An 18,559-nucleotide genomic window follows, 5' to 3' on the forward strand; every position below is an offset into this window, starting at 1 on the left:
AGCCTCAGGAGAGGCTCCTGCCCGCGAACCACCAAGGGAAACGGGCACCGCCGTCCCTCCCAGGACTGCCAGCCCCAGGAATACCGCTTCCCCCCAAAGACAATGGACTCTGCTGAAACTTCTTGTTGGGAGAATCTAGACTCTTTCTTCTTGGTGGAAAACAGTGAGAGAGCTGGCCCTCCGTGCAGCAGGAGGCTGGAGGGAGTGAGCTCTCCAGGCCCCCGTGAACCCTGGCCCTGCCCCTGGGCTGCCCTCACGCCCGCCAGCCCTGTAAGGGAGCTGCCCTCCCAGGGGAACTTCGGGCGCCCCCAGCCCATGGCCGTCTCCTCCCTGCCCTCCCTTGTAGACAGACGGCCCTGACAGCTGCAGTGCCTGACATCAGAGGTCACCAGGTGCCTGGAGAGAGTGGGGGCCAGGGCCCCAGCCCTCGGCCAGCCGGCTTCAGGGGAGAAGCACGGGGGTGCGAGCTGGGCTGTGAGACACGGAGGGGCTGGTGGGGAGTGCAGGTGCAGGACAGGAAGGAGATGTGTTTGGGGGGGCGCTCTGAGCATGGGAGCAGGACACGCCCCCTGATGCTTTCCCGGGAAATGGAACCTTGACCAGGGAGGAAAAAGAAGCAGCCCCAGCCAAGGCCCAGGGGAAATGCTGTCTTCTAAGGGGCTCCGCTCCACACCCTTGAGGCTGTCAGCGCCCCCAGAACTTCAGTGAGGTCTGGGGAGAGAGTGCTGGCAGCGCGTCCCTGCCCGCAGCCCGGATGCACCGGACACAGACCTTCAAGGGCCTCGCCACGCAGCCCTGGGGACACAGAACCATCTGGGTGTGCATCACCCTGCTCTTGCCGTGGGGAAGGAGCAAATGCACCTAAACTCAAGGCGGTGGCCACACCCCTGCCCCTTGGCCCCGCCCCTCGGCTCCGCCCCTCCCAGGCTAGCGGGTCTGCTCTGCACTCCCTCCCCTTCTGAGGCGTTTCCCAGGCTCCACCTGCCCTCCGGGGGCCTGCGACCCCTCCTTGCAGATGCCTTGGGCCAGGATTACTCTTCCTCAGGTGATGGGTCACGGGAAGGACAGAGAGGACCCGGTGGCAGTCAGCGTGAGCTCGCAGGGCGCCGCTGGGCCGGGGGCTCAGTGCAGCACACCAGGCGGGGAGGGGGGTCCTCATTTTTAGGGACTTCCCGACAGGCACGCACTTCCTTTCCTCTCCTGCTTTGGCAGTGGAAGTGGGAAATGCTCTCCCCTGTCCAATTAGACGAGACTTCCCGGGGAAGTGGTGCAAGGCCCAAGGTGGGGAAAGACACTGCATCCTGCTGTCCACACCCGCCAAAGACGCGTCACCTGGGTCCTGACCACGTGAAGGTACAGAGCAAAGTCATGAGGCCAAAAGGCCTGGAGGAGCTGGGGGCCAGGAGCTGCTTCCTTCCCTGACCCTGACCCTGGACTCACGGCAGGTCCCTGCCACTGTCACAGGTCCTTAGAGATTTTCCGAGGTCACCCTTTCCACTCCCCTGCGTCCACGAGGAAGTCCCTAACCACGCCTGTGGCCGCCCCTGACCCGAAAGCTTTTCCCAAAGGAAGAAGGTAACTCTGCTTAGTGTCATCCAGAGGCCTGCAGACCTTTGCTCCATGGAGGTCCCTAGTTCAACTCAACCTAAACCCTCTTCGTCGAGGGGCCTAGAGACAAGAACACAGAGTCACCCCCAGAGGTCACCAGGATGCAGCCCCAGTTCCAGCAGCAGAAGTCGGCCTGGCGTCCGCGTCACGCAAGCAAGGAGGCAGCGTGCTCTGTGCCGAGAAGCTCGGCTCCGCGGAAGCCCGGCCCTGGGACGACGCTGGGCTGCTTCTCCTTTTAAGGCAACGTCTGAGCTCTCGGCCCCAGCCCCACTCATTCCTGGCTATTTGGAGGCAACGATGATTACTCAGCGCCACGCCGCACCCCCCCACCCCCGGACTGTTTTTCATTAGGTTCTTTTTAAAGGGATGGCGCCCCCCCTGTAGAGCAGACACGTGGCCCAGCCCAGCCCACTAGGAGCCGGTGCGGGGAGCGCGTGAGGTCGGGGGAGAATCCCGGTGAAGACAACGCGGGGGCAGAGAGAGGGCTAGGATGTTGGAAAACAGTCCTGAGAGGCTGCGTGCGGGCGGTGCAGGTTCTGCGGGCAGCAGGGGGTGGTGCCTTTGCCCATCCCCCCACCCCGCCCCACGGGGGCGCCAGTGAGACAGGTCTGAAGTCGGGTTCTCGCGAACGCTGGCTGAAGCTGGCTAAGTTATCATCCCTCTGGATCCCCGGTTTCCCTCCAAGCCAGGCCTGCGAGCGGCATGGGAGCTCTGCAGAGGGCAGCAGGACCGTGTGCCGTGGGCACGGCCGGGCGCCTGACCTCCATCTGGGGGGTGGGCCACGGCCCCAGCTCCCCCACATCTCCTCGAGGGGACGGCATCTGTGATGGAACCACTCTGAACCCGGCGGGAGAGGGGCTTCCTGGCCAGACGGTGGGTGGGTTCTTACAAATGTCCTAAAAGGGCTGAGCCACCGGGCCCCTCACTGGCTTCTTATCTGCAAGTTCCTCTCTCCCTTTCGAATCAAGGCACGGTCGCCACCCCTCCTGGCCCAGCCCTGGAAGGTGCTCTGAAGGGTCACCCCGGTTCTGGGAGCTGGAGTGAGTGGGAGAGGGCTCTGTGCCCCACGAGCCCCGACCTGGGCCTGCGAGGCAGGAGGGGGAAGTGGTGCCTTGCAAGGCCCTGGCTCACCAGGCCCCGTGCCCCGTGGCTGCCTGATGGGATTCTGGCAGCAGAGCTAAATGAACCCTGGGGCTGGTCCCCGAGGGCATGTGTTTGTGGTCCAGGTGCACGCTGTTTCCATAGGGCCAACCGGCACCCCACTCCCTCCGGGACATATGTGAGGAAGGGCCACGTAGGCCGAGTGGGCTTCTGTCCCCCCGGCTCCTGAGAGACAGAACACCTCCCACCACTCGGGCCACAGCCTCCTCCTTTTAAGAACCTTCAGAAGGACATCGGGGCTTCCCTGGGGTCCCGGCTGCCCTGGGGTCTATCACAGTTGGACAGGGTTAAATCTAATATCTCATCTTAGGCAATTCAGCTGCTCCCGTGGCTCTCAGAATAAGGTGCAGGATTCACGCTCCAGCCTCTAGTTCAACGCAGCATCCTCGCCACGGCCCCCGCCGCGGCAGCATGGGTCCAGCTCTCCCGAGGTCAGCTGACCTGGCGGGTCCCGGGCTCCTTACAGAGAGGGCTGGGCCTTAGCAAAGCGCATACTAAAAAATAAGGGAATTAATGTGGACTTTTCAAAAAGCCACATATATTTGATGCAAAGGTATGTCCTTTATTCTGTTACGTCTACCTTCCTTCGTTATTGTTGACTCCTTCTTATTTCAACGAGATGAGGATGGTGGACAGAATTTACAAATACTCCTAACTGATAAAATAAAACATAAGCAGTCCTTTGTTGGTCCCTCCAACCTTTTTTTCCTCTGAAAAGGTCTCGGCTGTAAAAACCCCAGGATCTGAGAATCACTGACCTACTGCTGGGAGCCAGGGCAAGGCCCTGAGGCTCCCGCCCGGAGCACAGGAAGCAAGGGGAGCCCAGCAGCCCAGAGATCAAGACAACTAACGTTTTAACGAATACTGTAAAAAATCAAATTTAACACGAAGAAAGCAATATGGACAAAAATCTAAAATTTTAAACAAAGACACGACCAGTTCTAAGGATGTTCCAGCAAGGCTCAGCAGGGTCCACCTTCCCAGTCACCCACGACAGAGGGGGGCGCTTCAGGGTCTGAGATCCTCTGGGGAGGAAGGGCCACAGTTGCCCAGGAATTCCCTTTGGGGCCTCACGACCCTGACGTTCTGTGAGTCCGATGTCAGCTCGGTCTCTGCACGTGACCCCAGGCCCCCGCACGGCGTCCTCAACGGAGGCTGTCTGGAGGCTCCAGGCGGCTCCATAAGTGACCCCCACGCTGTCCCCAGGCTCATTCCTCTGCCTCCGTAGCCAGCTCTTCATGTTTATTTTTCTTTCCTGAATTCTTAGGAGGGCAAGCAAGTGGAGACCAAGACAGATGCCAAGAAGGGAGAGGAAAGGGGCAGAGATGCCAGCAAAAAGCCCCTGGGCCCCAGACGGGACTCAGACCTGGGGAAGGAGCCAAAGAGGGGCGGTTTGAAGAAAAGCTTCTCAAGAGACAAGGACGAAGCTGAAAGCAAAGGCTCAGAGAGGCCCAAGGAGGAGAAGCTCATCAGGGGCCTCGAGAAGGGCCGGGTCAGGGCCGCGGTGGACAAGAAGGAGGCCGGGAAGGAGGGGCGGGCGCAGGAGGGGACGGCAGCCCCCAGGAAGGACGAGGAGAAGCAGGGCAGTGCGAGCGGAGACAAGGGGAAGAAGGGAGAGGAGAAGAAGGAAGCAAGCCAGAGAGAGGGGGCCGAGAAGGCGAAGGGGCAGAGGAAGGACACGGACGCCCGGACGGAGGGCCAGGAGGTGGAGAGAGGGAGCAGGGACAGGGGTGCCAGGCCGGAGGACAAGAAGGCCAGAAAAGAGGAGCCCCGTCGTGCAGAGGCCCCCCGTGAAGAGACCAAGAGCCCGGCGCCAGAGAGATCAGCCCCTGGAGCCCCCGCCGAGCCCACCGACGGGCCCGCCCAGGCTGAGGAGGAGGCGGCCCCCAGCGTCTTTGACGAGCCCCTGGAGCGGGTGAAGAGCAACGACCCGGAGGTGACCGAGCTCAACGTGAACAACTCGGACTGCATCACCACCGAGATCCTGGTGCGCTTCGCCGAGGCGCTGGAGTTCAACACGGCCGTCAAGGTCTTCGCCTTGGCCAACACGCGGGCGGACGACCACGTGGCGTTCGCCATCGCCATCATGCTGAAGGCCAACAAGACCATCACCAGCCTGAACCTGGACTCCAACCGCATCACCGGCAAGGGCATCCTGGCCATCTTCCGGGCCCTCCTGCAGAACAGCTCGCTGACGGAGCTCCGCTTCCACAATCAGCGCCACATCTGTGGCGGCAAGACCGAGATGGAGATGGCCAAGCTGCTCAAGGAGAACACCACGCTGCTCAAGCTGGGCTACCACTTCGAGCTGGCCGGGCCCCGCATGACCGTCACCAACCTGCTCAGCCGCAACATGGACCGGCAGCGGCAGAAGCGGCTGCAGGAGCGCCGGCAGGAGCGGGAGGCCCGTGGGGCCGAGGCGCTGCTGGAGGTGCCCCGAGCCGGGGCCCCCGCCCGGGGCTCCCCCAGACCCTCCCCGCAGTCGTCCCCCAGGGCCGCTCCCAGGACCTCCCCGGGGAAAGGGGGCGCCCCAGCCGCGCCCCCGCCCCCGCCGCCGCCCCTGGCCCCACCGCTCCTCATGGAGAACCTGAAGAACTCGCTCTCGCCGGCCACCCAGCGGAAGATGGGCGACAAGGTCCTCCCCGCCCAGGAGAAGAACTCCCGGGACCAGCTGCTGGCCGCCATCCGCTCTAGCAACCTGAAGCAGCTCAAGAAGGTGAGTGGGTGCGCTCAGCCGCGGTGCGGGGCGGGGCCGGGAGGGGGCGGCTCATCCCACCGCCCTCTGCCCCAGGCTGGCCGCCCGCCTTGCCCGCGAGGGAGTCTGGCCTTCCTCTCGGGGGGGCCCCCTTTAGCCCCTCACCCAGCAGTGAAACCCGTTTCTCCCAGAAATGGAGAAGAAGCTTCAGACCCTTCCTCCCTCCCCCCATTCCCCAAACCCAAATGGTCTTTGTTTTCCTAATTCCCTCTCAGGACCAGCCAAGTCCTACAGGTCAGTTTATCCCAAAGGTCTATGGGAAGCACTCCGTCCCTGGAGACCTGGTTCTCAAGACTCGGCCTCCCTGGGTGGTAGAGTCTCGATCCTCTGCCCAGCTGACCCCACCCCTACATGGTCACTCCTGAGACACTGCACAACCTCCAGGGTCATTCGATGGCATCCGGTTTTCACAGAAAAGGGGAAGGGCTCCCTCTGTCCACACTTCATCTCTTTGTGAGCCCAGCAGGAAAGGAAGTGAGAGGGATTCCAGTGGCCCCCGCTGGGTTCCCTCCTCTAAACTGGCTCTGCTCTGCCCGGACAGGTGGAGGTGCCCAAGCTGCTGCAGTAGGACCAGGCTGCAGGCGCCATCCGCGACGCCACGCCTGCCCAGGCCCCGCTTCCCAGGGCCGCACAGACCCCGCCCGCCACGCCGGCTGACCTGCCCTGGACGTCCCTGCCCTGCCGTGGGAGAGCTGGAGGCCTGGGCCAGCTCCGGGAAGGATGCCTTCTCTCCTTGCTTTCCTTTTCTTGTCTCTGAGGCTCTCCACAAATGTCTCATACCTGGAGCTGAGGTTTCTGGACAAGAAGAGTCCTTTCAGCACGTGACCGAGAAGACAGCAAGCCTGGGTCCCATGCGGCTGGCAAGCTGCCAAAGTCCTAGGATCCAGGAACGATGTCTCCCAGGGACCACGTGACCCGCCCGGCCCCACTGCCCCGCTAGGGCCAGGATTCAGGCCTCTGAGGAGCCCTTGGGGCAAGGCCGCTGGGCTGCTGGCTCTCTGTGTGGGGCAAGCCTGGAAGACTGGAGGGCCAAGGGCCCAGGGAAGAGGGAGGAGGGGCTGAGGACACCCCCAAGCCCCTCCCAGCTAATCAGAGGACATGGCAGGGGCAGCGAGCCTTGGGGGAGTGAGCTCCAGACATGAGGAGAGGACAGACAGCAGCTGGACCTGAAGGTTTGATGCCAAAGCAGACATTTCCTCACACCCACCTGCTGCTGTATAAATAGCTGTGTATCTGTTTATCCATAAGATTTTGATAATATATACGAGCCTTTAGCTGTGCTTGGCTGTGCTCACCTCTGTGCTGTCCCGAGGGTCCCGATACTCACCTGGGCTCCCTGGAGGGCTCCAGAAACTCAGGTTCCCTGCCATGCCTCCCCAGGTTGCCACACACAAGCTCCCATCCGCAGAAAGCAGAGCGTAAGGGAAAGACTCAGACGGGGTGGGGGGGCTCCCGCTGACCCGCTGTCCAGGCCCTGGGGTCATTGGGCAGAGCCGCCGTCGAGGTGGCAGGCAGAGGGCAGCGCAGGGCGCTGGGATGACTATGTTAGGCGCGTTCTGGATGCTCCTTCGCGACTCTTCCTAACCGCGGGCTCCAGCCATCTCCTCCCAGCAGCCCCAGGCCACTGGGGAGCAGTGCCCGCACTGCTGTGCCCCCTCTGCCCCACGCCCTCCATCCCCGATATAGCAAAGGCATCTCTCTGGTGCCCCACGCCCTCCATCCCCGACATAGCAAAGGCATCTCTCTGGTTTGATCGGCTAAAGGAGCTGCACCCCTGTCGCTGTGAAACTGCCACCTGGGTGTGGGTCAGATGTAGGCTTTCTTGCAGCTTGCCGTCTGCAGGGCGGAGGTGGGGCGTCCCTGCGCCGAAGGGGGACCCCCGAGCTAGGTCTGGCCAGAAACAGAGCGCAGCCTGGTCCCGGAAGCAGAGAGCTCAGATCCCTGGGCGCACCCTGCCCCCTCCCCCCACCCACGCGCCTGTCCCCCAGAAACCCAACCAAGGCCGGGCCGGAGGGGGACACACTGCCGCCCCCAAGCTAAGCGCAGCAAGTCTGCGGGCCGAGGCTGCAGCTCTGCGAGCCGTACCGACGTCACCTCCGCGTCGCAGACAAAGCCTGGCCCAGAGAGTGTGACACGGGCCGCGACCACTCAGCTCATCAGGATCCCGAGCTCCGCCCCGAGCTGCTCCTGGTGACGCCCCCTCCCGGCACCGACAAGGGCAGGTGAAGGGGCTCAGGTGGCCTAAGCGACCCCGCCCGCCAGGGTCCAGATCCTAGAGCTCCAGCTGGACCTGTCGCTTTAGGGCGTGACACACTTAACTCAAGATTAGCCGACAGAAAATCAGCTTCTGCTGTTCCTGGGCCGCCAGGGGCACCGCCCTCCCCCCCTCCCCCTCCCCCCTCCCCCTCCCCCCTCTCCGCTCCGCTGTGGCCTCCGCAGGCCGATGACGTCATCCCCTCCGAGCCTGGGTTGGGGGCGCAGCGCCACCTGGCGGACAGCGCGGCCCCGGGCCTTCTGCCGCGCAGCGTTCCGAGCCTGGAGGGTGGACAGCTGGACCTGGCGAGGCCCAACTGCTGGGAGGCCTGGGGTCGGGGGGGGGGGCGGCGATCGGGAGCGTCCTCGGGGCGCGGGTGCTCTGGGATTAGCTGAATTGAGGGGAGGGGTTGCAAGGCGGGGCAAACGACCTGACAGCTAATGGATCCGTATTCAAACCCAGGTTTCCTGCCGACTTGGACCAGGAGGCTCCCCCAGGGCCCTCCGGCCGCCGCACTCTCTCCCCCACCCCGTCCAGGGGTCCATCTGAGACTCTGGCCCCAAGCCCTGCCCGCAGGAAAAGTGCCCCCCTCCCCCATCCCCTCCCCGTCCCCTCGCCGGGCCTGGGGGCTGTGTGTACAAGCTGGGGCCCAGGCCCTGGAGGCACCGGGCCTGCAGGGCTATTCGGCCCACTTCCTGTCGTAGGAGGCCCAGGCCGGGCGTCAGGACCAAGGCCACTCAGGTGGCTTCTGTAAGGAGCATAAGATCCGAACACGGGTCACCCACCAAGATCACCCAGCCTGGCTAGGCGTGTGCCAGCTGCCTGCTGGGGAGGGCGGGGGAGGGAGACAGGCTGCTGGCCTGGGGAAGGTCCCCCTCAGCCGCCTTGCCCGTGCTCTACCTGCCCTACCTGGCCACGCACCTTCCCCCCACCCCTCGGCCCCCTTCTGCAGGCCTCACCCCCTCCTTTATCCCACCCACCCTCCAGCTTTCCCCTTGCCCCACCAGCGCTCCCCTTTCCTGCTGACCTCTGGCTCCTGGCCTGACTGTATTCCAAGTACCTGGGCCCTAGCCCTCTCCCTGTCTGCCTGCGCCGGGCTCAGCATGCCCAGCACCACAGCATTCCCTGCTGCGCCCACAGCGCAGGCTGGCGGGCTTCGTGTAAGATGCCACCTTTCCCCATCTCGGCTTCCCAGACCTCCCCTCAGGGTCCCCGCCGGTTCCTCCCAGGCTAGCAGGACCGCACTTTCGCTCGATCCCTGAGGATCACGGCTCCTCCCACCCCCCCACGTTGTAGGGTGTCTGTCGGTTTTCCAGGGTGCTGGTGCAGGGGCAGCCGTGCCCCGTCCCCGGGTGAGGAGCTGGGCCACAGAGGACGTGGCACTTTTGGAGACATGGTGCTGTCTTGTTTTAAAAACTAGAGAACGTGAGGGGCCTCCTCTCTGCTCCCCACGTGTGGAAGCTGCACCCTTGTCACTGTCTCCCCTTTTCCGAGAATTCTCTTATCTTCAGTGCTCTGTAGAGTTAATTGACGGGAAGTGTTGGGGGCAGCGGCCCGGGAGGCAGCTCTGATTGGGATAAACTTGACTCCCCTCCCAGACTACAGAGCAATTTTTAATTGGCCCCAGGCTGTTGACATAAGGATAATTAGTTCTGACCAGCACGGCCTTGCTTCATTTACATGTCATTTCTTAGGGAAACTCGGAAATCTTACCCTGCAAACCTCCTCCACCTCCCAGCTTCAGGAGGGAGGAGGACGGTCCGAACCTTGGAGTGACCTGGTGACCGCCTCTCCCAGCGTGTGACGGCAGAACTTGCGACCGGAAGCCAGGACACTCGCGGCCCCTCCCGCCTCTCTGCCCCATCCTCAAGGAAAAGGTGGACTTGCAGTTGTGGTCCCAGCTCTGGCCCCTGCAGCCCTAGCTTCCCCTCCATCTGGGTCAGGTCCAGGGACAGAGGTCTGACCCTGGCCCCAAAGCGGCTGGCCCAGGAGCTCCCCGCCTGGGCTGTGTGACAAGAGCCTCCAGTGGGCCCCTGGCATGGTGAGCACAATGGCCATCCAGACGAGGCTGCCGGGGCCCAGAGGCCTGAGGAAACCGAAGGGCAAGCAGGTTGCAGTGGGGCTGGAGGACCGCGGATGGAAGGGAGGGGGCTGAGCCGAGGGGCTTGGTAAGGGGGAGATGGCAGATCGGGTGGCTTCCCAAGCTGAGCTGGCACTTTTCCCACTTGAATTAAAAACTGGCCCACGGCTTCGGGAGGCGAGGTCAGGTGGGTGGGGGAGGGGACCTGCCTGGCCCAGTAGAGACACAGAATTGGGCCTGGGGGCCTCGTGCCTTGGGCGCACCTGCCCAAGCGACCTCCTCTGATGGGGAAGGGCAGACCGGATCAAGCTTCCTGTACACGGTTCGCCCTCAGGACAGCCCCGAGGTAGCATCTGCATCCTAGAGACGAGGAGCTGAGAGCTGGCAGCCTCAGGAGACACAGGCACACCCAGGTTCGACGGGGCGGGGCCCGAGCGTGAGTCCAAGTGTACCGAAGAGGGGCAGGGGCCCTTGTGCGGCAGTGGTGCCTCACTCGCCGGCCCCTCGTGGGGAATCTGTAACCAACCAACGAGCACCCTCTTCCCCGCAGTGGCAAGATCCGCCTCCCCGGCTCTGGGAACCAGCCCGAGGAGCCCTCAGCCTGGGGGCTTCTGCCTGTGCTCCAGCCCTGGCACCCGCCCTCCCCTGCTTCGGGGCTGTGGGGCTGCTGGCAGAGCCAGGAAGTTGTGCGTGGTCCAATGACACAACCCACATGACATGTCATTACAGCTTTAATCCAGCAGCCGGGGCACGGCCCGTGGGGGCGCCAGCAGGAGGGCTTCTGCCCACGGCCGGTGGAGCCCCCTCAGCCCACGGCGGGCAAACAGGAGCAGCCCAGCCTTCCCGGCTGGCGTCCCGGGAGGAGAAGGGACTAAAAGAAAGCAGGGGCTGTGACCCAGGCTTTCCTGTCCTTCCCCCGCCCCGGATAAAAATAGTCCACGCGTCCCAGGCCCTCCCCACCCACCCCTCATTCACGGCCAAGTTCCAGCTCAGCTCCTGTTGCTCTCCCTGGGGCTCTGCTCCCAGAAGGTCTCAGGGTGTGGCTTGGTCTGGGGCCTGGCAAGCAGAGGACCCTGCCCACCCCCGGGCCGCATGAAGGTTCAGGAGGGGGCATCCCTGAGGGACGGCAGAGACGCAGCTGGTTGCTCAGGCTCCCGGGTAGGAGGGCTGGGGTGGCATATATGGGGGAGGAGCTGCAAGCCAAGGAGACAGGGTGAGGGTCACGGCGGCACGGGAGGGCGCAAGGGCGCCCCTGACCGCAGGGCCACGCGGGACCCACGGGGCCAAGGCAGCCTGGAGGTCTGGGAGAAGGACTCGGGTTGTGAGGGGGCGGGGGTGGGCAGGTGGGAGCAAAGGGCTCACTTACCTGCAGGGTTGTAGACAGGGGGCCCCGCCGGGTAGAGTGGATACTGGGGTGCAGGACCACTAGGTGGGTACATGAAGCCAGGCTGTGGGGCTGCAGGGCCAGCTTTGGGGTCCTGGGGGTACGGGTACACCGGCTGCACTGGGATGCCTGTCATTGGGATCTCCTGGCCTAGTTGGGGGCCAAGGACCAGTATTCAGAGCCCTGCCTCCATGGGAAGCCACCTCCTCCGGCCCGGGAGGCCCTGCCGCCTCTGCTCCCAGACCCTGCTCGGCCGAGTCCAGCAGGGAGCCTGCGGGTGGTCCCCGCTGGTCAGTCTGGGTTCAGCAGTTTGCTCCCTCAGGGGGTTTCAGAGACCTCCTGGGCCAGAGAGCACGGCCTGGGGAACGTCTTACCTGGGCAAGGAGATGGCCGCTGTGGGGCTGGAATCTTGCAGCCTAGCAGAGCTGCCCCCAGCGGGGGTCCCCCCACACTGACCCCCCCGCCCGGGCGGGAGTCACCGTTCCCACGCCCACCAGTCTGGGCTTATGTGCGGCCACACACCAAGTCAGGCACACGTCCTCGAGCACGCACGGAGCGCACCGATGATGTTCACGCTCCAGGCCCCACCCCAAGTGCTTCCTACGAGCCAAGAGCGTGCACAAACCCAGGGCACACACGCGGATGCCGGCAAGCGGTGCAGGCGCACTCGTGCATACCAGTCCAGCGTTCACACAGGCCCCTGAACGCTCCTGTTTCCGGGGTTACGTGCTGGCAAGTGTGTGTCTGGGAGCACACGCTGCCGCAGAACCTCACCCCCGTGACCTCTGGTGCCCACCGTGGGTCTCAGCCTGGCCCGTCCCACATGGACGCACCTTCAAATGGGCTCTGCAGCTGCTGGCGCCGGCGGTACAGGTAGCAGCAGGAACAGAGGAAGCAGCAGATGGTGGTGGCGACCACGGCCACGAAGAGGATCACGGCGGAGGCGATGCCCGCTATGGTCTTGGGACTTAGACAAAGAACAGGTCCCCTCACCTTCCAACCTCAAGGGCGGGATCCTCACCACGCCGACAGTAACACTGGGCTCGGACCCCTGGCCAGCAGGGGGCCACCACAAACCGAGATGTGGGTCTCCTGGTGGGGCTGTGCCCGACTGGTGTGGGTAGATCTTAGGGGACCACACTTCCCGGAAGGCCAGGCGGCCTGCTGGTCAGAGAGTGGCCGGCGGAGATGTGGAGTGTGTGCCCCCGTCCATGACTTAACTGGTTAGACTCCAGCACGGGAGCCCTGAAAGCCCCCTGGGAAATGATCCAGAGCTGTTTTCTTAGATCCCTCTTTAATCACAGTCTCCCTATACCTGTTCTATATGTCAGCGTCCCCTCCAATAAGAAGTTTGAAAACCACTCATTGTGTCCCCCCCTTTTCATGGAGAGGAAACAGTGGCCCACCCGGGACACGTCCTCCCCAAGATCATGCAGCTGGTGAGCAGAAGACCTGGGAATCAGACCCCGTCTCCCACCTTCCGGCCAGAGCTCCACTGCGCCCAGAGCTCCACTGCGCCCGGGTGCGCAGGCCCGGAGCGAGGGGAGGGCTCGGCCCAGCCAGCGGTGACCACATGACGGTAACTAGCCGGCCCCTCCTGGAACTCCCCAGCCCCGGCGCTACAGCCCCGCTTCGTGCCCAAGCCGGAGCCCTGGGTGTGGGCGAAGAATGTGGAGGCGGACAAGGAGGGAAGGGGCCGGAGCCCACCTGAAGGCCAGGCAGTGCTTCTGCTGCCTCTCGGTGATAAGCAAGGTCAGGTCCCGGCAGCAGTACCGATGGTAGCAGGTCCCGCAGCAGAAGGTGAAGAACTCGCAGTTGAAGCCCGGATGCCAGGAGCCATTCCGGTCCAGGTACCACAGGCAGTCCTCGCCGGCCAGCGCTGCGGGCACGGACGGGGGTACCCAGTGGCCGCCCAGCCCCACTCCCACTCCCCGGAGCTCCACCCTGGTCCCTGCGCCCAGAGGCCTCTGCCCGGAGCGGCCCCTGGGATCGGCCCCACGCCCGGCACCCGCCGCCGCCCGGCACCCGCCGCCCTCCCCTCCCGCGGACCCCGCAACGCCGGGGCGCGGACTCCCCCAGGGTCTCCGGGGCGCGGGCTCTCCCAGGGTCTCCGGGACCGCGCGCAGAGACCTCTCCCGCGCCCCCGGCCCCCGGCCCTTACCCAGGGGCGCCCCCAGCACCAGGAGCGCGATCGCGGCGAGCGGCGCGGCCCCGCGGAGCCCGGCGGGCGGCATGGCGGTGCGCGGGGAGCGGCGCGGGGCGCGCAGGACGACGCCGGCCGCCCAGCTCCGCGGGGCCAGCGCGCCCGCCGGCTCCTCTCCGCCTACTCTGGGCGGGGCTCGGCCGGTCTGCGCTGACCCTGCCCCCGCGCCCCGCCCGTCCGGGCTCCGCCCAGGACACGCCCAGGACACGCCCCGAGCGGGCTCCTCCTTCCAAGTCCCCGCCCCCCGGGACCAGTGGCTGCTGGGCGCTGCGGCCGGCGGGGCCCGCCCCCTGCCTCGGCCCAATCGGCGTCCCGGCCCCCAGAAGCCCGGATCCTGGTGCCACCTCCGAGTGCTCAGGCGCAGCGGCCAACCCTGACCTTCCCTGTGCGGGACCTCCTCTGCCCCAGTCCAGCCCGGGACATCCTGCGGCGGCGAGAGGAGAGCGAGGAGGCGGGGGTCACCCCGCCCCCACCAGAACACAGGCGCCCATTGAGAGGCAGCTCAGAGCAGCTTTGTCCCCGCCGGGCCCACAGGCCTGGACCCTGCCAGCTGCGCTGGCTCCCTGAGTGGCCCCTTCCCCCTCCGAGTGGACAGCCCTGGCATGCGCCAGCCTATGGCCTCACCAGTCCGGATGGCAGGCAGCTGGGGCCACCTGGGGACCATCCAGTCCGACACCCTTGACAGTGAAAACCCCTTTCTTCACAAAGCAGCCCCGCAGAGATACTGCAGTAGCCAGAGAGCATAGGGAGGCCCTGCCCCCCACTCCCATAGGGAGTCATCAATCTCCTTGCAAATTTGTACTGAGTATTGCTAGCTGTGCCCCTGCTCCAGGGGCTCCCTGACCAGGAACATGCAGGGGACCAAGCTGTGGAAAAAATTCAAAGCTTCTCTTAGCTCCTCTGTGTGCATCCTTCAGGGCATTCAGACAGGCCCCTCATTTGGGGCTCCCCGGAATCCCACGAGCGAAACTAAGCTCACTGGTGGTATCAGTCCGTTTTACAGACGGAGATTTCTAGGATTCAAGGGTGTTAAAGGGTTTGTTCAAGGTAATAGAGCCAGTTAGGTGGCAGAGGCATTCTAAATCCAGCTTGCTTCGCCTACTGCGTGGGAGAAGGTATTTGCAAATGATATATCTGATAAGGGTCAAAATCCCAAATATACAAAGAGCTCATACAACTCAACATAAAAAAAAATAGATTAAAAAAATGGGCAGAGGACCTGAATAGACATTTTTCCAAAGAAGACATACAGATGGCCAACAGGTACATGAAAAGATGCTCAACATCACTCATCATCAGGGAAATGCAAATCAAAACCGCAGTGAGATGTCACCTCACACCTGTCAGAATGGCTGTCATCAGAAAGACCATAAATGACAAATGTTGGTGAGAATGCAGAGAAAAGGGAACCCTAGTACACTGTTGGTGGGAATGAAAATTGGTGCGGCCACTGTCGAAAACAGTATGGAGATTCCAAAAAATAAAAAATAGATCTACCATACGGTTCAGCAATTCCATTCCTGGGTATTTACCTGAAGAAAGTGAAAACACTAATTTGAAAAGATTTATGCATCCTTATGTTCATTGCAGCATTATTCACAACAGCCAAGATATGGAAGCAACCTAAGTGTCCATCGACAGATGAATGGATATAGAAGACGTGGTGCATTCCTACAAATGACTACTACTCAGCCATAAAAAAGAATGGAATTTTGCCATTTACGACAACATGGCTGCACCTGGAGGGTATTATCCTAAGTTAAATAAGTCAGAGAAAGACAAATACTGTATGATACCCCATATGTGGAATCTAAAAAAACGAAACAAATGAACAAACATAAAACAAAAACAGAGTTATAGATACAGAGGACAAACAGGTGGTTGCCAGAGGGGAGGGGGCTTGGGGAGAGGAAAGAAACAGGTGAGAGAGATTAGGAGGCACAAACTTCAAGTTACAAAGTAGAGTCACAGGGATGAGGAATATGGTGTGAGAAATAGAGTCAATAGCTCTGTAATATCTTTGTATGGTAACAGATGTAACTAGACTTATCATGGTGATCATCTTGGAACGTATAGAGATATTGAATCAGGACTTCCCTGGTGGCGCAGTGGTTAAGAATCCACCTGCCAATGTAGGGGACACGGGTTCGAGCCCTGGTCCGGGAAGATCCCACATGCCGTGGAGCAACTAAGCCCATGAGCCACAACTACTGAAGCCTGCGTGCTGCAACTACTGAAGCCCACGCGCCTAGAGCCCGTGCTCTGCAACGAGAGGCCACCTCAATGAGAAGTCCGCACACGGCAACGAAGAGTAGCCCCCGCTCGCCACAACTAGAGAAAGCCCGTGCCCAGCAACGAAGACCCAACGCAGCCAAAAATAAATTAACTTAAAAAAATAATAATAAAATAATGCTTAAAAAAAAAGAAATATTCAATCACTATGTTGTGAACAGGAACTAACAGTGTTGTAGGTCAATTATGGACAACCAAACAAACTCATAGAAAAAAAGAGATCAGATTTGTGGTCACCAGAGGAGGGGGGAGTTGGATGAAGAGTCAAAGGGTACAAACTCCTAGTTGTAAGATACTAAGCACTAGGGCTGTAATGTACAGCATGATCAATATAACGAATACGGCTGTAAGTTATACGAGAAAGCTGTCGAGAGGCTAAAGTCTGAGTTCTCATCACAAGGGTCCATCAGTCCAGCAATCCAGGTGGCTCCCATGCCCAACAGCAGACAGCCAGTCTCTCCAGTGTCCTGGGCGTGGAAGACCCAACAGAATCTAAACAGGTTAGGGAAGGGCAGCCAAAGAAGGCGCTGCCCTGTCCTGGGCCCCTGTGGGCGCTGGCACCCCACCAGGAGAGTGGAAGTGAGGAGAGGGTCGGCTCCTGCCCCAGGAAGCGGCTGGTAGTCTGATGGGGGCGGGGCGGGGGGCAGCGTACATCTGTCCTGACGCAGAAGCCGTGAAAAATGCCACAGAGACGGATGTATGGAGAGAGTTCCCAGGTCCTCACGCCTGACGGTGTGTCCATTCCCAGACCACAGGCTCTGTGAGTGTGGGGACCATAGGGCCCTGTGCTCCCTGTGACCCCCCCCCCCAGCCCTCACTGCGGGGGCTGCCCCGTGGTTGCTGAGTGACTCTCAGATGAAGGGCTGTCTCTTTCCTGCCCCAGCCCCGCGCCGACGTGCTCTCAGAGCCCATTTGTTGGAGCTCCTCTTCGGCATCCCTTCTTTCCGTGTCTTTATTTCTTCCTTCCTTAGGAAGCAAGATCTTAAATCTCTCCTATTAAAACGAAATAAAGCAAAGCAAAACAAAACCTCATGTTTCCCAAAACTCATCCCTTTCTAGCTATTTTCCTGCTTTTCTCCAAGTAGTTCTCCTCAAAGTTTACACCCCTGGTTCCTGCTCATCAGGACACCCAGCTCTCAGCTACATCAGCGATTTTTGTTTTTTTTCAATTTTTACTTTTTGGCTGCGTTGGGTGTTCGTTGCGGCGCGCGGGCTTCTCACTGTGGTGGCTTCTCTTGTTGTGGAGCACGGGCTCTAGGTGCGCAGGCTCAGTAACTGTGGCGCACGGATTTAGTTGCTCCGCGGCACACAGGATCTTCCCGGACCAGGGCTCAAACCCGTGTCCCCTGCATTGGCAGGCGGATTCTTAACCACTGTGCCACCAGGGAAGTCCGACATCAGTGATTTTCTAATTGCAAAATTCTAGGAAAACTTTTCAGTGCAGGGGATGGGAGGTGACTGGACAAGGGCAGAGGGTGAGGAAGGGGCCGCGGGCAGGCCAGAGGCGAGAACAGCTAGCCATGGGAGGGCTGGCGCTTCTCAGCAAGGGGTGCTGGAGCCTGAAGGCGGGGAGCTAAGGCCCCAGAGCTAAGGCCAGCCCTGTGGCCGTGACCGACCTGGACCTACGTGCTGAGCCAGGCCTCCGGGCTGGGAGGGAGTGAGGAAGAGGCTTGGGTGGGAAAGCTGGGGGCCCTGGAAGGTGGTTGTACAGACAGGCCTGGAAGGGCTTCCCCAGACCTTCTGCAGGCAAGAGCACGTGGGAGCATGGTCCCCTCAACAAGCTGGCCTCCCGGCCCCCAGTGAGCGGGACAGACACTTTCCTGGACCTGAGGAGGCAGAGTGCGTGAGTGTGATGATAATGGCAATACGAACAGCTAACTCTGCAAGTGAGTTTGAAACCATGCACCTCAGATTGGGACTTGAACCCACATGCTGGGACTCAAACCCGGCCAAAACCCACAGTCTTCCAACTGAGATCACACACCTGGTTTTAGAACTTAATGAAGCTCAGGTTCTTGATGTCTCGTTGCAGAAAGAATTCAGTGAGAGAGAAAGTGATAGGTAAGAAGTGGATTTATTTAGAGAGAAGCGCACTCCACAGAAAGAGTGGGCCATCTCAGAAGGCGAGAGCGGCCTCAGGGGAAACACACTCCACAGACAGAGCGGTCCATCTCAGAAGGCGAGAAAGGCACCAGGGTCTGGGGCTGTCAGCTTTTATAGGGGTGGGTAATTTCATAGGCTAATGAGTGGGAGGAGTATTCCAGCTATTTCAGGAAGGGGCGGGGATTTCCAGGAACGGGGCCACCGCCCACTTTTTGATCCTTCTGGTCGGCCTTGGAACTGTCATGGCACCTGTGGGCGTGTCATTCAGCTTGCTGATGTGTTACAGTGAGCGTATCCTGAGGCTCACGGTCTGGTGGAAGTCCACTCGTCCGCCATCTTGGACCCACTCGGCTCCAATCAGTTTATGTCATGTCCTCGGGCTACGTCAACCATTCTTTCAAAGGTTGTGCCCTGCCCCCTTCCCTCCTGTTTCAAGTTTGTCCCATTGTACAGATGAGGAAACTTGGGTTGGAAGTTAATTTTCCCAGCTCACGGTGGGGCTGGGATTTAGAATTGACTTTTGTGACTTCAAAGCCCAGGCCTTTCCACTTCACCTCCTGCCTCTCCTTGAACATGTGTAAAATGCTCCGTGCCGGGCCAGAGCAGTATCTGGGGAGACCTTGGTGCGGTGCGCAGCCCTTATCCCCAGCAGTACTCTGTGTGGGAAGCAGGGGCAGCGGGGGGGGGGGGGGGGGGGGGGGGGGGGGGGGGGGGGGGGC

At 61.4% G+C, this 18,559-nt stretch overlaps 2 protein-coding genes across 3 annotated transcripts in view; one reads left to right on the forward strand and one right to left on the reverse strand.

Annotated features, from left to right (window-relative positions):
* The window catches only part of LMOD1 (leiomodin 1), a 33,981-nt gene extending 27,121 nt beyond the window's left edge, over nt 1–6,860 (forward strand). Inside the window, exons 2-3 of one of the 2 annotated variants that reach the window (XM_029229323.1) lie at nt 4,037–5,485; nt 6,066–6,796. In XM_029229323.1, coding sequence (XP_029085156.1) covers nt 4,037–5,485; nt 6,066–6,092 — 1,476 coding nt within the window. In that variant the 3' untranslated portion in view covers nt 6,093–6,796. Of the gene's footprint in view, nt 1–4,036 lie in introns of both variants that reach the window. The other variant, XM_029229324.1, reaches the window with a different exon arrangement.
* A 3,723-nt stretch (nt 6,861–10,583) lies between these two features.
* On the reverse strand, nt 10,584–13,509 carry SHISA4 (shisa family member 4). The gene is made up of 5 exons (XM_029229590.1): nt 13,404–13,509; nt 12,950–13,121; nt 12,076–12,209; nt 11,225–11,392; nt 10,584–11,051 (listed from the first exon to the last, which is right to left on the reverse strand). Exons 1-5 carry the CDS (start codon nt 13,474–13,476, stop codon nt 11,005–11,007), a joined length of 594 nt encoding a protein of 197 aa, XP_029085423.1. The 5' UTR covers nt 13,477–13,509; the 3' UTR covers nt 10,584–11,004.
* Nucleotides 13,510–18,559: the final 5,050 nt, after the last annotated feature.

Source organism: Monodon monoceros, unplaced genomic scaffold (genome assembly GCF_005190385.1).
Source record: "Monodon monoceros isolate NGI ecotype Baffin Bay Population unplaced genomic scaffold, NGI_Narwhal_1 Super_Scaffold_18, whole genome shotgun sequence".
In the NCBI taxonomy this organism is placed as follows: domain Eukaryota; kingdom Metazoa; phylum Chordata; class Mammalia; order Artiodactyla; family Monodontidae; genus Monodon; species Monodon monoceros.

Excerpts from the sequence above, each read along its gene's own strand:
- SHISA4 (XM_029229590.1), bottom strand. The coding sequence starts at position 13,476 with ATGCCGCCCGCCGGGCTCCGCGGGGCCGCGCCGCTCGCCGCGATCGCG. Across the intron at positions 12,210-12,949 it reads AAGCACTGCCTGGCCTTCAG|TCCCAAGACCATAGCGGGCA; the intron begins GTGGGCTCCGGC and ends TCTTTGTCTAAG. Across the intron at positions 11,393-12,075 it reads GCTGCAGAGCCCATTTGAAG|GCCAGGAGATCCCAATGACA; the intron begins GTGCGTCCATGT and ends GCCCCCAACTAG.